This window comes from Dipodomys ordii, unplaced genomic scaffold (genome assembly GCF_000151885.1).
Source record: "Dipodomys ordii isolate 6190 unplaced genomic scaffold, Dord_2.0 Scaffold10, whole genome shotgun sequence".
Classification (NCBI taxonomy): domain Eukaryota; kingdom Metazoa; phylum Chordata; class Mammalia; order Rodentia; family Heteromyidae; genus Dipodomys; species Dipodomys ordii.
In genome coordinates this window covers 20388404-20405004 of record NW_012267226.1, presented here as the reverse complement: position 1 = coordinate 20405004, position 16601 = coordinate 20388404, and the positions used below count along the sequence as shown (strand labels likewise).

Below are 16601 nucleotides of genomic sequence, written 5' to 3'. Positions count from 1 at the left end.
CCCCCCCAAAAAAAAAAACCAGGCTGGGGAGAAAAGTTCAACAGACTCTATCCAAAATAACTAGCAAAACGCCAGTCAAGAGGTATGGCTTAAGTGATGTAGCATCAGCCAAACAAATCAAGCAAGCTCAGTTGTAGTTGTAGTCAATGTGCTAATTTGTGATTATAATGCATCTTGATCAGTATCACCACTTTCATTATTCTCTCATATCTTCATTCTTACTTATTAAAAAAAGTATAAATCCTCTTTGGAATTATTGCCTCATGGCAGCTCTCAAGGCCATGAATATGAATTTCAGAAGCTCAGTAAGGACCAGTTTATGCTATTCTTTGGAAATGTGACATTCAACAAGACTGCAGAATGCATCCTTGTGAACATGTTTAAAGGAGTGCCTCAGAAGTAGTAGGTTTTCATGGTTTAAAGAAGAGAGGGGGGAGGGGGAGGATTGGGTGGGGAGGGGGAGAGTACGGGAAGGGATGGGAAGGGGAAACAAAGGAGGCAACAATGCTTGATAAGAAATGTACTCCTTATCTTGTCCATGTAATTGTAACTCCTCTGTATGGTATTCTCTCTCACACACACACACACACAACGTCCCTAAGTGATTAACTGAGGTGGTCTTGGGATATCATATAAAGAAGAAAAATTTCAAAATAAAAAAAATAAGAAGAGACAGAAGCCAAGCATCAGTGGCTCACTCCTGTAATCCTAGCTACTCAGAAGGCTGAGATCTGAGGATCAAGGTTCAAAGCCAGCCCATGCAGAAAAAAATCCCCAAGACTCTTATTTGCAATTAACTACCAAAAAACCAGAAGTGGAGGTGTGGCTCAAATGATAGAATGCCAACCTTGATTAAAAAAAAAAAAAGGCCAAGCAAATGTGTTTATGCGGAGATTTAGATCAAGCTGGCAATAATAGTGCCGTGATACAAACCTTACAGTCAAAGCCATTAAGGACCCTGAGAATGGATACAACAAATTTTAAATGTTGGGATGTATGTTCATAAACTCCCATTACCACAGATAATACTAAGAACTTAAGATGTCAATAAATTGAACGTGAATGAAAATAAGATTTAAGCCAAAGGAGAGCCTGAGGCCTTGAGTTAAAACCCCAGTACCAGCAGGGGCGCACACACACACACACACACACACACACACACACACGTTGAGCATAGACTTCAAAAAGTGTCACTCTGTAATTCAATGCTTCTCAGATGCCATTGTCATGTATGCTCTTAGGCTTGCCATCCTCCAGAACTGTAACATGTACATTTTTTTTCTTTATTTGGCTGGGTAGCTCACACCTGTTCAAAACCAGCGCAGGCAGGAAAGCCCCTGAGACTCTTATCTTCAATTAACCACCAGAAAAACGGAAGAGTAGCTGGGGCTCAAAGTAGTAGAATACTAGCCTTGAGTGGGAAAAGCTCAGGGACAGCAGCGCCCAGGCGCCAAGTCCAAGCCCACGACCGACAAGAAAAAAAAAGTGTTTGGGATGCTCCCTGGCAAATGTATAGAAACTCTGATTAGACAGATCTAGGGGAAGCTGCATGCCCAGGGAAAAATAAATCAGAAAAACCCTATTTCAGATGGGAGGGCAGAAATTCATCAGCCCGTTCTTCCACCTTCGGCCGCTAGATGCCGCCACAAAAGCTTTTCTTGAAAGCATAGACAGGCAACTTGGCTGCCCAGAGCGTCCAGAGGCTTTACCGGAAGCTCCTTGCACGCACCTCGCTCGCTCCTTGCTCTCTCCTTCCGGCGCGTTGAGAACCTAAGCGGGACGAGGCGTTACGTGGGGCTACGTGGAGGAGGACTCGCGATTGGGAATCAAGTCTCGCGATTGCTCCTCTTCTTTCTGTACTTTGTGGCTAGCGACAGGCAGCTGTCGGCTTGCTCCTAGGAGAGTCCCTGGGAGTCGCTTGGTCTGAGATTGGAGTGAGACCCCAGTCTTAGGCTGGGGCTCTTTCCATAGAGAGGAGACGGATTCGGAGGGGCTACAGGTAATTTGTACTCTCCCCCGCCCCGCGGAAGCTTGGGCCTTCCCCGTCTCCATGACGACGCCCCGCCCCCAGCGCCTGTCCAAGCCCGCCACCAACTGTCCCGCGTCCCTTACTCTCCAAGAAACTTCCTGTTCAGTGGGATCAGACTTGCAAAACTGGTGGAGATAGAAGTGATGCTTTTGGTATTATTGAGATCGAGAAACTGGAGTTCAGTACACACACACACACACACATCCCGGAGATGGACTTTTTTGTAGAGCCTCTGCAGTCCCTTCACTCTCTAATCACTCTCTAATAAACCCCAGTAGCTTTGGGAGAAAACTAACCCAACCTGAAAAACCATCAGCGGGTGTGTGTGTGTGTGTATCTTACAGATTTCAGAGAGCTGCTGGAGAGTTTGGCTGTTGTTTTCCTCCACGATTCTCTCTGATTTCAGCCACTCTACCAGCAGTTCCTAAAATGAGGGTCAGGATGACTTAAGTTTGGATGGGGTAAAGGTTTCCTGCAAACCGGTGCCTTGGGTAAGGAAGAGGAGCCTCTGCTGGTTTGTATCTCCTTGGAGATGCTTAATGTTTATGTCCCATGATGGGAGCTGTGTAATCATGTTTTCTTTTGTTCAGACCAAGATTGTTGAGAACCAGACGTATGATGAACGTCTAGAGATTAAGGATTCCGAAGAGGTTGCAAGTAGTTGTACTCCAACCTCAGGAAACCAAGGTAAGAAGAATGAAGAGGGAAGAAGGGAAATTGTTCTTAAAGATGGATTCATGTTTATATGCAACAGGTTCTGAGTTCATAATAGCTGATGTTGACTTTCAAAGTCAGTTGTCAAGTGCTTAGATGAGAGAGAGTCAAGCACTTAACGATTCCCTCTCCTCCCCCCTCCCATCTTTTTTTAGCAAGTAACTGTGTTTGAACTCAAGGCTTCAGGTCTTTGCTTGCTTAGAGTTGGTGCTGTACCATTTGAATCATTCCTCCACTATGGCTTTTTGCTGGTTGCTTTTGAAATTAGAGTCTTGTGGACTTTTGTGGTTTTTAATCACAATCCCCTGGATTTTCTGAATCAGTGCCTCACTGTGTAGTCTAGGTGGGGATCTTGAACTCACTATCATCCTGCCTTACCCTTAAAATACTAGGATCCACTCCAGTGCCAAGACATCTGGCTTTGTTTTCAAACTAGTTAAGGAGAGAGAAATTACAGTTTAGCAGATTGTAGACTCTTCCTTCAGCACAACTCTATAACATTTTAAATTTATTACTGACTGCTCAGTTTGCAGGGGTTGCTGGTTTTGTTTTTCCTCATCCAAACTCATTTGCTCAACTTTGAAGATACTTAACAGAATATTGTTAAAGGAGTTGACACCATTCATTTATTGAATAACACTTTTGAATGCCTCGTATATAGGTACCATGCCCGCCTTATGTCTGGGAATAGGTATACACAAAGACAGATTGTTCTTGTTATCTTAGTGTATAGGAGACAGATGACCAATACATGAACAAACATAAATGCAAATGTATTTGTACATTGATGAAGGCAAAATGTTTGCTGTTATGGAAAATGGTGATGAGGAAGATTTTTTTTTCAGTCGTAGGACTTGAACTTAAGGTCTGGGTGCTATCCCTGAATTCTTTTGCTCAAGGTTAGTGCTCTACAACTTTGAACTATTGCTCCACTTCCAGTTTTCTGGTAGTTAATTGGAGATGAGAGTCTCATGGACTTTTCCTGCCTGGGCAGGCTTTGAACCGATCCTCAGATCTCAGCCTCCTGAGTAGCTAGGATTACAGGTGTTAGCCACCGGCACCTGGCTTTTTTTTTTTTTTTGCCAGTCCTGGGGCTTGAACTCAGTGCCTGGGCACTCTCCCTTAACTTCTTTTGCTCAAAGTTAGCACTCTACCACTTGAGGCACAGCACCACTTCTGGTTTTATTTGTTTATGTGGTACTGAGGAATTGAACCTAGGGCCTCAGGAATGCTGGGCAAGCACTCAACCACTAAGCCACATTCTCATCCCACCACTTACTCTTATTTGGCTTTTTTGATCAAATCTAGTGCTCTACCACTTGAGGCACACTCTACTTCTGGCTTTTATTTGCTAGTTGTTGATAAGAGTCTCACAGATTTTCCTATCTTGCCTGGCTTTCAGCCTTGATCCTCAGATCTCAGCCTTTCAAGTAGCTAGGATTACAGAGATGAGCCACCACAACTTCAGAAGCAGAGCTTTGGAGGCTGTGTTGCTGTTAGGAGGAGGAGGGGGTGAAGGCACAAAGGTGAAGTTGCGTAGTAGATGGCAAGATGGTGGGAATAGCTGAGCTGAGGTGAACTTGGTTTGGACTGTGATGATGAAGTCCAGAATAGAGGTAACAGAAGTTGCAAACACAGGAGAGAGACTTAGAGACTCTTAGAGACGCGGGTTTATGAAATGATGAAAGCACAACATGTAATAAACTAACAATACGAACCTTTAGAAATAATTGAACCTAACTGGAACACTTTTCTCTGAAGGGTTTCCTCATTCTGCCCATCCTCCTAACACCACCATGGCCGATAACAGCAGTGATGAGTATGAAGAGGAAAATAACAAGGTCGGTATAACCCACAGCTTCTCAGAGAATTTCTGCTCTGGGTGTGCAGGAGGGAGCTGGAAATGACACCAGAGCCGCAGGAATCTTTTCCTGATCACTCTTCAGTGGTTGGCTACCTTTGAGCTCATGGAAGACAAATAGGAGTACAGGGTCTAAGATGTTGACTCTTCTTCAGAATAAACCCCTACTTCTGTGCGTGCATGTATGTGCGTGCGTGCGTGCGTGTGTGTGTGTGTGTGTGTGTGTGTGTGTGTTGCTGGGATCAAACCCAGGGCCTCACATGTGCTAGGTAAGTCCCATACCACCAAGCCACATCCTTGACCCAAGCCTCATGTTATAGCTGATTTTTTGGTAAGGAGTTTTATCTGAAGCAGGGTAGTGTTTCATACTTTTCCTGATTATAAGAAATAGCTGGAAAACTTTTTTTGTGTGTGCCAGTCATGGGGCCTGAACTCTGGGCCTGGGCACTGTCTCTCAGCTCTTCAGCTCAAGGCTAGTGCTCTGCCACTTGAGCCACAAAGTTACTTCTGGCTTTTTCTCCTTATATGGTGCTGAGTAATTGAAACTCAGGGCCTCATGCATGCAAGGCGAGCACTCTACCACTGATCTACCTTCCTAGCCTGCCTCTCCCTTTTTTTTTTTTTGTCATGGGTCTTGAACTCTGGGCCTACGTGCTGCCCTGAACTCTTCAGCTCAAGGCTAGTACTCTATCACTTGAGCCACAGCACTACTTCTGGTTTTCTCTTGATGAATTGGAGATAAGAGTCTCATGGACTTTCCTGCCTGGGCTGGTTTTGAACCATGATCCTCAGATCTCAGCTTCCTGAATAGCTAGGATTAGAGGCATGAGCCACTGGTGCCTGCTGCGGGCCCCCACCCCCACCTCCACACCCCTCCACCCTCACCATGCCCCATCCCCCCACCTCCTTTGTGAGGCTTGAACTTAGGACCTGGCCGCTGTCTCTGAGCCTCTTTGTTTCCAAGGCTGTGTTCTACCACTTGAGCCACAGTGACACTTCCAGTTTTTGATCAGTAAATTAGACATAAGAATCTCATGGGTCCTTTTCTTCCTGGGCTGGCTTTGAACCTGGATCCTCAGATCTTAGCTAAGGTTATAAGTGGCACCCGGCAATTTTTGAAATCTTAAGACATACAGTGTCAGGCACTGCTGGCTCACCCTAACTACTCAGGAGGCTGAGATCTGAGGATTATAGTTTGAAACCAGCCCCAACAGGAAAGTGTGTGAGACTCTTGTCTCTAACTAATGAGCAAAACAGCCAGAAATGGAACTGTGGCTAAAATGGTAGAGTGCTAGCCTTTGACCAAACCGGCTAAAGGAAAGCTTAGTTTAAGCCCTAGTAGTAGTACAAAACAACCCCGATTCCCTTTGTTCTTCTTATGTGAACCTAAGGAATGCCCTATTTCTAGCAGGAAGCTGGGACGATGCCTCAACCTTGAACCAGGTGGGATCTCACATGCACGCTGCCTCGCAGCCGTTACACGCAGCCCTAGCACATGACCACCACTTACACCTCAGTGTCCTTTCAGAACGTGAGTGCGGTGGAGCGGTTCATTGGTGCCATGAGGCCCTGTATTCAAACTGGGTTATGTTATCAAAACAAAACAAACTAAAAAATAGGGCTGGGAAGGTGGCTCAGGGGTAGAGCGCTTGCCTCGCATACATAAGGCCCTGGGTTTGATTCCTCAGCACCAAATAAGCAGAAAAAGCCAAAAGTGGCACTGTGGCTCAAGTGGTAGAGCGTACTCCTTGAGCTGAAGAGCTGAAGGACAGCGCCCAGGCCCTGAGTTCAGGCCCCATGACTGAAAAAACAAAAAACAAAACCCAGGAGCTTTGACACCTCAAGGGAGGGATGTTGAAAACAATGTAGGAAGCCATAGTAATACTTTAAAGACCTAGGACTGACATAAGTCATAGAACATTTGGAAACCAAGCTTTCAAAACCTACTTTTAAAGGGGGCCAATTGGTCATCCTTCAGGTCCTAAGGGAGGGCATGCCACAGGCTCCAGGCCACAGAGTTAAAGACATGGACCCCATCCCAACTGCCTCTGCAAGTCCCAAGTGCCACCAGATCCCTTCTCATGGACTTGACAGGGTGGGATGGTACAGAGACAGCCAGAAGCTCAGAAAGGTAGGTTATCACGCCAAGAGCGCAGGGAGCCCTCATCCTGAGCTAGACTGTTGTGTTTGTTACATTTACCTCATGGGAGAAGGGAAGGGAAATACAGTTAGGTACGATACTCCACTGAGAGAAATATCACTCAACAAAAGTGGAGAGAAAGCCCTCGTCACAGAGCTGGAGTCAGAATTCAGGCTCAGGGTTGATTTTGTTCCTTCTGTGTTTGGTATTCTCAAGCTGTTTACTCAGCAAATCAAATACTAGATTTCCATATGTGAGTCCTAAGATCTCACAAACTCTAAAGTTTGTCTGCCTCACTTTACCTTCTTCCATTTCCTCCCAAAGGAAAGTGACCATCCTTTTCTCAGCAAGTCCTTTAGTTTTAAGCGTTGAAGCTGTCCAGATAATGTTCACAGAGTCTCTAGAATCTCCTTAGCAATAGGTACAAATTGGGTAGAATTTACACACAGCCTCTGGTAGAGGGATATGGTTTCAGAAAGTGGGGTCCAGTGTGCAGCTGAGCAGAGTGGAAGGCTTGCCTTCTGGCGGTTAGGAGCCAGGTGTCTCAGGGAGGGGGGTGGTGTTCTGGGTAGAACACTGCAACGCTGGCAGAGTACTTTATGTCCCCAGTCTACAAACCTTTCTCTGCCCATCCTGCCCTGCCCTATCCCAGGAGAAGAAGAAGGTCTCACAGCTGACACCTCAGCGGGGCTTCAGTGAAAATGAGGATGATGATGATGATGAAGATGACTCATCAGAAACAGATTCTGATGAAGATGATGATGATGAAGAGCATATAACGCCTCTGGAAGGGTAGGAGGGACCCCATGCCAAGGAGGAAGACCCTGTCTTCCACCACAGTGGGCTGGATGATACCAAAGTGAAAAATGTCATCCTGTTCAGCTCTCATGCCAAATCAGTCATGATCCATCCCTACAGACTCTAATCAAAACATTCTAAAAACCCTGCATTTAACACACCATTACTACTAAGCTAGGCACTAGTGGTACATACCTATAGTCCTAGCTACTCAAGAGGCTGAGGACAGGAAAGCCTATGAGACTCTTTTATCTCCAATGAATGACCAGAAAACCTAAAGCGGCAATGTGGCTCAGAGTTGTAGCATGCTAACCTTCAGCAAGAAAAAGCTCAGGAAAGCACCCCACGACTGACCAAAAGAAAACCCTGAAAACCAAACATACAGTTACTAGGTTGGAGATGTAGCTCAGTGGTAGCACACTTGCCTAGTATTTGTGAAGCCCTGGATTCTAATGAACATTTGCTAGCCCGCTAGCCCAGTGTGATGGTTTGGGCCTATGCTCCCAGCTGCTGGGAAGACTGAGGCAGGAGAATCTCTCAAGCACAGGCGTTCAAGGCTGTCTTGACAACATAGTAAGAACCCTATCTCTAAGCAAAGAAAGAGAAGAACTAGCTGAAAGAAGGAAAAGAGAGATAGGAAGGAAGAAAAGGAAATAGAACTACTAGCTAAATATACAACGGGATAGCCCATGAGTAGAAATCTGTGCAGCCATTAGAAATTTCATACATGATGGCTTTCTACAGTAGCTCTACAGGAGGTACTGTTGAGTGTTGAAGCAGTTTAGTGTTCCTGGTGTGTGTGCAGCAGATGATGTATGTGTCTCTAGAAGGGTCTTGCAAAATCAGGCAGATTGCCTGGTTACCTTTGGGAGAATTTAGTGGCAAGGGTATGGAGTGTGAGACAAATAAGACTTTTCACTGTGTATAATTAGTATATTTATTTTAGTGCCAGGTATTATTAAATCCAGAGTCATTAGGAAAACACTACCACTGATCTATACATCCAGCCTTTGATTTTTCTTTTTTTGTCGGTCATGGGGCTTGAACTTTATAGGCCTGGGTGCTGTCCCTTAGCTCCTCAGCTCAAGGCAGATGTTCTACCACTTGAGCCACAGGACCACTTCTGGTTTTCTGGTGGTTAATTGGGAATAAGAATCTCATGGATTTGGGCTGGGAAGGTGGCTCAGTGGTAGTGCTTGCCTTGCATGAATGAGGCCTTGGGTTTGATTCCTCAGCACCACATAAGCAGAAAAAGCCAGAAGTAACTCTGTGGCTCAAGTGGTAGAGCACTAGCCTTGAGCTGAAGAGCTGAGGGACAGCGCCTAGGCCCAGAGTTCAGGCCCCACGACTGACAAAAAAAAAAAAAAAAACTCATGGATTTTCCTGTCCAGGCTGGCTTTGAATTGCAGTTCTCAGATCTGAGCCTCCTGAGTAGCTAGGATTACAGGCATAAGCCCCCGGCTCCTGGTTCACATTTTTAATTTTCTGCAGCTTTTCCCTTCTAGATCAGATGTGATTGAGAACTAACTGTAGTGGGCTGTAAAGTTACTGGGAAGCCACCAGGAAAGCAGGTGTGGCAGGGGCAGGCTCTAGCTTTAGGCGCCAGCTTCCTGACCAACCCAGGGCTCTGCTCTGGCCCCTTTAACCATCCTGTATGTTCCTTTCCCCAGGGCTTATGATCCTGCAGATTATGAGCATTTGCCCGTTTCTGCTGAGATTAAGGAACTCTTCCAGTACATCAGTAGGTGAGAACAAGGACCTTGGACTGAGTGCCACTGCCTGGCCTTGCCCGGCTTTCCTCTCCACTCGGGGACAAGGCCAGGCTTCTTGCTGTAGCCTGGGTAGTGGAGCAGCTTCTCTGACAGCCTCCCCCCTCCTTTGGCACTGTCTTCCAGGTACACGCCTCAGTTGATCGACCTGGACCACAAACTGAAACCTTTCATTCCTGATTTTATCCCAGCTGTTGGAGATATTGATGCATTCTTAAAGGTACAGACAGAGCATCTTGACAAATGATCCTTCTTTTTTTTTTTTTTTTTTGTCAGTCGTGGGGCTTGAACTCTGGGCCTGGGCACTGTCCTTCAGCTCTTCAGCTCAAGGTGAGTGCTCTACCACTTGAGCTACAGCGCCACTTCCGGTTTTCTGGTGGTTTATTGGAGATAGGAGTCTCACAGTCTTTCCTGCCCGGGCTGGCTTTGAATGGTGATCCTCAGATCTCAGCCTCCTGAGTAGCTAGGATTATAGGCGTGAGCCACCAGTGCCCGGCTATGATCCTTCTTTTTTTAAAAAAATTAAAAATGACCCTTCTAACAATTCTGCTAACTCACTAGTAGTGGCTGTCTTAATAAATTTCATAAATAAATTGTCATTGGAGTTTTATTTTTTTGTGCATGTATGCCAGTACTAGGGGTTGAGCTCGGCTTGGGTGCTGTCCCTTAGCATTTTCACGCAAAGCCAGGTGCTCCCCACATGAGCTACTCTTGTTTTGTGTTTTTGTTTTTGATTTTGATTTTTTGGTTAACTGGCAATAAGAATCTCACAGACTTTTCTCCCCAGGCTGGCTTTGAACCACAGTCTTCTCAGACCTCAACGTCCTGAATAGCTAGGATTACAGGCATGAGCCATTGGTACCTAGCTAAACATGCTCTCATTTAATACTAGAAATAACGATGAACCAGAAGACTTCCCTTCTGACTTACTGGAAACAGCAGCTGTGGCTTTGTTACAACCTCCCATTTGTTCTCTACTTTCGCCTTTTTCCTGCAGGTTCCACGCCCGGATGGAAAGCCTGACAACCTTGGCCTGTTGGTACTGGATGAGCCATCTATGAAGCAGTCGGACCCGACGGTGCTGTCGCTCTGGTTAACAGAGAATTCTAAGCAGCACAATATCATAGTAAGACTGGCCAGCTGCAGCAAGCCGGCCAAGAGCCCAAGCCTGGCTGACATTTGTATAGCTGACTGCTGCCAGACCAACTGTTCCAGTTCAGCTTTATTGACATTTAATTTCTACACCATAAGATCCATCCTTTTTTAAATTATTATTATCTTTAGTTGTACAAAGAAGTTCCCATTCTACAAAACAGTATAAAGATCCATCCTTTTTAGTTAAAAAGCTTTTTGGGGGGATAGTACTGAGTTTGAGAGACTGGTGTACTACCATGGAGCCATGCCTCCATGGCTACAGTCACCCTTTTACATTGGGACCGTCCACTTATTTTCAGTATGGAAGCATATGACACTGTCACTATTGAATTATTATTTTTCTGTGTGTGTCATGCTTGGGATCGAATCCACAGCCCTGTGCATGTTCTGTTCCCAGCACTTGGTCATTTTCTAATTTTAAAACATTTTCTTCACTCCAAAAAGTTCTGTACTTATTCTCCCCTTCTCCTAAACTCTGGTACCCATTCCTATTTTTTTTAATGTGGATATACCACATTTTGTTTGTCCATTTGTTGGGTGTTTCCACTTTTAATGCTATGACTAGTGACACGCACGTGTTTGCACGGGAAGATACTGTTAGTTCTCTGGATGCACACACGGGTGGGAGTGCAGGGCCGTGTGGTAACTGAACGTTCTGAGGAGCTGCCGAGCTGTGCACAGTGGCAGTACCATTTCACATCCCGCCACTGATGGAAATTCATCTCAACTTGCCCATGTCCTCAGAAACACTTTTTATTCCTAGTTATTCTTGTAGTTGTGAAATGGCGTTTTACATTGGCATTTCCATCCTGCCCTGTTGGCCGGCTCCCTTCCCCTAGCTCCAAGCAGTCGTCAGGATTTCTGGGTCAGTCAGTGGTCTGTCACTGTAACCAACGGCTGAGTGATCCGCTTATGAGGAGAAAAGATTGGTTTTGGCTCTGATTTGCGGGACTCAGTCCCTTGTGTTAGGTCTGTGGTAGAAGTGCATGATAGAGAAAAAACATGCACCTCATGGCCAGAAGTAAAAGAAAAGAAAGATAGTGGGCCCTGCAGTCTTCCTGGGGCACACCCCCAGTGTCCTAAAGACCTCCCAGTCAAGGCCCTATCTCTTTTTTGTAGCCTTCCACCTCTTAAATGTTCCACCACCTTCTAGTAGCACCACCCTGGGAGCAGCCCACTACCCCATGCTCTTAACGGTTCCTACGATTGGCCTCAGGTTGCTCAGGCTGCCCTGGCCATCAGCTCCCTCACTGGCTCTGCAGCAGCAGATCTGATGGGCCACTCTGTAAAGAATGAGCGCTGTTTCAGTGCTGTCAGCCACTGTTCTTATTCTTCCAGCAACATATGAAAGTAAAGAGCTTGGAAAATGCGGAAAAGAATCCCAAAGCCATCGACACCTGGATTGAAAGCATCTCCGAGCTACACCGGTCCAAGCCCCCAGCAACAGTGCACTATACCCGGTGAGAGTTAATGCGTTCTTTTTCTTTAAGAAAGGATCCTTCTGTATAGCTCAGGCTGGCCTTGAGCTCTTGATCTCCCACCTCTGCCTCCTGGATGCTAGGATTACATACTTGCACCACCATGCCCAGCAAAGATTCCATATCCTCCACCTTCACCACCGTGAGCCTTCGCTCCTGAGGAGAAAGCCAAGAATGGAGGCAAATTTGATCAACTTGAGGTCTTTAAAATTAAAAAAATAGTACTTCTTCACAGTACTTTTTAGAAATTGAAAAGTTGGCAACTGCTGGCACAATTGCAGACATAAAGATTGAGATTTCTCTGGCAGCACGCCTGAGCCAGCTCCTCCAAAGTCCAGGCTCCAAGTAAATGAGTTTTGCCCAGTCTCGGTTCTCCCGGAGTCCTAATGCGGGTGATTGAAGACCTCTCTGGGTCCTAGAATGTCCCAAGCCAGAGGTGCTGACGTCAGTGCTCACATTTATCTCTCTACCTCAGGCCTATGCCTGACATTGACACCCTGATGCAGGAGTGGTCCCCAGACTTTGAAGAACTTTTGGGCAAGGTGAGTGGAAAGTGGCAGGAGGTAAGAAACTTGTGCCATTCATTCCACAGTCCAGGGCCTGGGTTTCTCTTCCTTACATTGAAACTGGTATGTAATGCATGGTCAGATTGCAATGTAGAGGTACCCCAAGCAATGATTCATTTTTGCCAGTTGATACACTTGTGTAAGCAGCATGCGCGATCAGCAAACAACATTCCCAGCATGCTGAGCCCTCCTCCTGGGTAAACCACTGTTCCAATTTCTGTGATTGCTTATTGTTGTACTTCCTCTAAATCTGCACCTACTTTTTTTTTTGGTGCCAGTCCTGGAGCTTGAACTTAGGGCCTGGGCAATGTCCCTGAGCATCTCTGTGCTCAAGGCTAGCGCTCTACCACTTGAGCCACAGCACCACTTTCACCTTTTTCTGTTTATGTGGTGCTGAGGAATTGAACCCAGGGCTTCATGTATGCTAGGCAAGCACTCTACCACTGAGCCACATTCCCAGCCCTGAACCTATTCTTTTTGTCTTCTTTTCTCAACATTATTAGTAATTTCATCCTATTTTGTGTAGTCGTTCATTTGTTTTTGGAAATCGATGGCATTCCATTTTCTTGCAATTGCTACTGTTGTTTTCTTGGTCCCAGGGCTTAATCACAGGGCCCTTATGCTTGCTCAACTTGCTTACTCATAGCTGGAGCTGTACCACTTGATACATGCCTCCATTCTGACTTTGTTAGTTATTTTGGAGATGGAGTCTTATGGTTTGGCCCATGCTAGCTTTGTACTGTGATCTACCAGATCTCAGACTCCTGAGTAGCTAGGATTACAAGCTGATTGAGCCACTGGCCCCCAGCTTGTTTTTTTTGTTTGTTTTTTTGAGACATGGTATTGCTATAACCCAGGCTGGCCTTAAATTCATGATCCTCATGCCTCAGCTTCCTGTATTTTGACATTATAGGTGTGAGCCACCATATGTGGATATTCCATCATTTAATAAACATATGAGTATGAGCTCATCCATTTGATGATGCAGTTTTGTACTTTCCAATAGTGCTATCATGAATATTCTAAATTTCTTTGGTAAATATATGCACTGCCTGAGCTCTCATCTTAGATGTCCTCTCCACAGGAGGTATTTATGCCATAATTACCCTAATTATTATTTCTCCTTTCTTTGTCGTCTTTTTAGTGGTACAAGGAATGGGACCTAGGGCCTCATGTATGCTAGGTGTATGTGTTATCACTGATCTGTACCTAGCCCTGGATTAAGGGATTGGATAATCCATTCAGTAGAACGCTGTTCAGTCAAATAATATTTGTAATATCATCAAATCTAGTATCATTTTGCTCTCATGGGAAGAAATGGCAATGTTATATTGTTAAATTGGAAAAAGCAAATTTGTTTCTTTGTTGTTAAAAAAGAGAAAACCATTATAACTTGTTTCGATTCAAAGCCTCTCATCTGAGTGAGTTGCTGAATCCATTTTCTCTGTTCCTATGGTGTCCCAGGGCCTTGAGGCATTACACCGTCAAGTCACTCAGTGCCTGGACATAAGCCTAGATTTCTCCTTCAGAGGACACACTGAGAGACAGCATCGTAGTGCATTTTACCTTGGAAGCCTTTTGGTCCTGATAGAGCATCCACTACTGTGGTAGTATGACTGACTCCATCTTACTGAAATGAGAGCATCTACTCGTTTGCTAGCACTGCTGTAACAAAGACTCTGTAGCTTAAAAAATAGAATTTGTTTTCTCCCAGTCTGAGTACAGTAAGAAGTCCAAGATCAGGTCTGCAGGGCTGCTTTCTTCTGGGCCCTCTCTGACATCTTCTTGTGTATTCACAGAAGTCACCTGTCTATTCTCAACTCTTGCCAAGATCCTGGAATTAGAGGCCCACATTAATGACCTCATTTCCACTTAGCTGTGTCTATAAAGACGCTATCTCTAAGTACAGTGGTATCCTAGAGTACATGGTGTTAGAACTTCACAGTTGGGGAATTTGAGGGGAAATTCAATTCAACCAAAGCGCATCTTACTGCTAGGAGCGCTCTTCTTTCAGAGAGTGGTGCTGGGCCCACTGAGCCTTGAGCCTTTTGACAGTGGCCCATCCCACGCCCTTGCAGGTGAGCCTGCCCACAGCTGAGATCGACTGCAGCCTGGCTGAGTACATAGACATGATCTGTGGTGAGCAGTCCCGCCCCGCCCCGCCCCGCCCCGCCCTGCCTTGGGGTAGCTGCATCCCTCCTGTAGCGTCTGCGCCTAGCCCCTGCCCCGGCCCCGGCCCCGCTGCGCTGAGGGTGGAATCCAAGCTTACGCGACTAGTTGCTGGTGATGGTTGACCCTCAAGTCCTAGGAACACATCCCATTTGGGAGGCGACTGGCTAGCTTGAGCAGACCCAGACTTGTGTGGTTCTGTTTCTGGAAGTTGTTCTTCATTGCAGCCATCCTAGACATCCCTGTTTACAAGAGTCGGATCCAGTCTCTCCACCTGCTGTTCTCCCTGTACTCAGAATTCAAGAACTCCCAGGTAAGATAAGATCAGGGGCTGACTTTTACTGTGACTCGAGTCACCACACTGTATGGTCCTGGACCTCTGGGATGGTGTCCTGCCAATGGAGGATGTCCCTGCCTGGGCGGCCGTGCCCGCCCCATGGCTGAGCAAGCACAGGAGGCGCGGTGCCCTGGCAGCGCTCACTGAGGGGAGCTCTCAAGGTGGCCTTGTGAATGGAAGCAGGAACGAAGGGGGTTGCTCTTCTTTAAAGGGGGTGAGGCAAAGTATATATTTCTAGTTTGGAAGCAGAACTGGGGAAAAAAACTGAATCAGAAAGTGTGTTCTTTTTTTTTTTTGGGGGGGGGGTCAGTTGTGAGTCTTGATCTCTGGGCCTGGGCACTGTCCCTGAGCTCTTCAGCTCAAGGCAAGCGCTCTACCACTTGAGCCACAGTGCCACTTCTGGTTTTCTGGTGGTTAATTGGAGATAAGAGTCTCATAGACTTTCTTGCCCAGGCTGGCTTTGAACCACGATCCTCAGACCTCAGCCTCCTGAATAGCTAGGAGTACAGGCATCGTGAGCCACCTGCGCCTGGCCATAAAGTATATTTTCTGGTGCCACTAGTGAGGCTTGAACTCAGGGCCTGGTCCTTGTGCTTTTATGCGGGGGCGAGGAGGATCAGCCATGGGGCTTGAACTCAGTGTCTGGGTGCTGTCCCTGAGCTCGTTTGCTCAAGATCTACTACTTTGAGCCATAGCTCCACTTCCACTTCCAGTTTTTGAGTGGTTAATTGGAGATAAGAGTCTCATGGTAACTTTTCTGCCCTGGCTTCAAACCATGGTCCTCAGATTAAGTCTTCTGAGTAGGGAGGGAAGATTACAGGCGTGAGCCACCTAGGTTTTCTGATGAAGGCTGGCACTCTACCACTTGAGCCACAACTCCTGGGTGACTGGCTAATTGGCGATAAGAGTCTCACAGATCTTTCTGCTTTGAACTACAATTCTCAGACCTCAGCTTGAATAGCTAGGATGATAGCTGTGAGCCATCGGGTGTGGCTCCACAGGTTTATAAAGAGGTAGTAAATGTAGCAAGTAGAATGTGGCAACTGGAATTTATCCTAGAGCTATCTGTTCCCTCTCCCCTTCTCACAGCATTTTAAAGCTCTGGCTGAAGGCAAGAAAGTATTCACCCCTCCATCCAACTCCACCTCCCAAGCTGGAGATGTAGAGACGCTAACCCTCAGCTAAGCCTTCCCGGGCTCAGCTTCAAGCAGGGGCAGAGAGATCCTTGTCAGCCTCCTGGCGCCTGCTGTTCCGCACCTGGGCCCGGCCGTACCTCTTCCTGTCTCAGAGCACAACGTTTCTGAACTGCTGACTCCGCCTGTCTCCGACTGCCTTCCCCCAGGAGTTGCTCACCCATTCCTCCGTCAGAACAAGGACCAGATTGCTGAGACCCGCAGAGCATGGGTCAGAAGGAAAGATGCTTTCTTAGGGATATAGAGTTATTTTGTTTCACTCCTGAAGTTTGTTAGCAACTGTTTTACAAATAAAAATGCTCTGTCGGGTTGTGATGGCATGTTGTTGGTTTTCATCTAGTTTCTGACTCGTTACTTTCCTAAGTGACTACAATAACGTTGAGGGGCTTTGG

The 16601-nt window shown here is 46.3% G+C and overlaps 1 protein-coding gene across 2 annotated transcripts; it reads left to right on the top strand.

The window, feature by feature from the left end:
- Window positions 1-1765: 1765 nt before the first annotated feature.
- Ift46 (intraflagellar transport 46) lies at window positions 1766-16529 on the top strand. 2 transcript variants are annotated; one of them, XM_013009887.1, is made up of 13 exons: window positions 1766-1999; window positions 2620-2716; window positions 4505-4584; window positions 6583-6735; window positions 7397-7536; window positions 9213-9287; window positions 9438-9531; window positions 10309-10437; window positions 11805-11926; window positions 12420-12486; window positions 14589-14649; window positions 14907-14992; window positions 16106-16529. In XM_013009887.1, the coding sequence occupies exons 3-13, from the start codon at window positions 4540-4542 to the stop codon at window positions 16199-16201; spliced, it is 1068 nt and encodes a 355-aa protein (XP_012865341.1). In that variant the 5' UTR covers window positions 1766-1999; window positions 2620-2716; window positions 4505-4539; the 3' UTR covers window positions 16202-16529. The 2 variants fall into 2 exon arrangements, with proteins under 2 accessions (XP_012865341.1, XP_012865342.1); XM_013009888.1 differs by lacking the exon at window positions 6583-6735.
- Window positions 16530-16601: the final 72 nt, after the last annotated feature.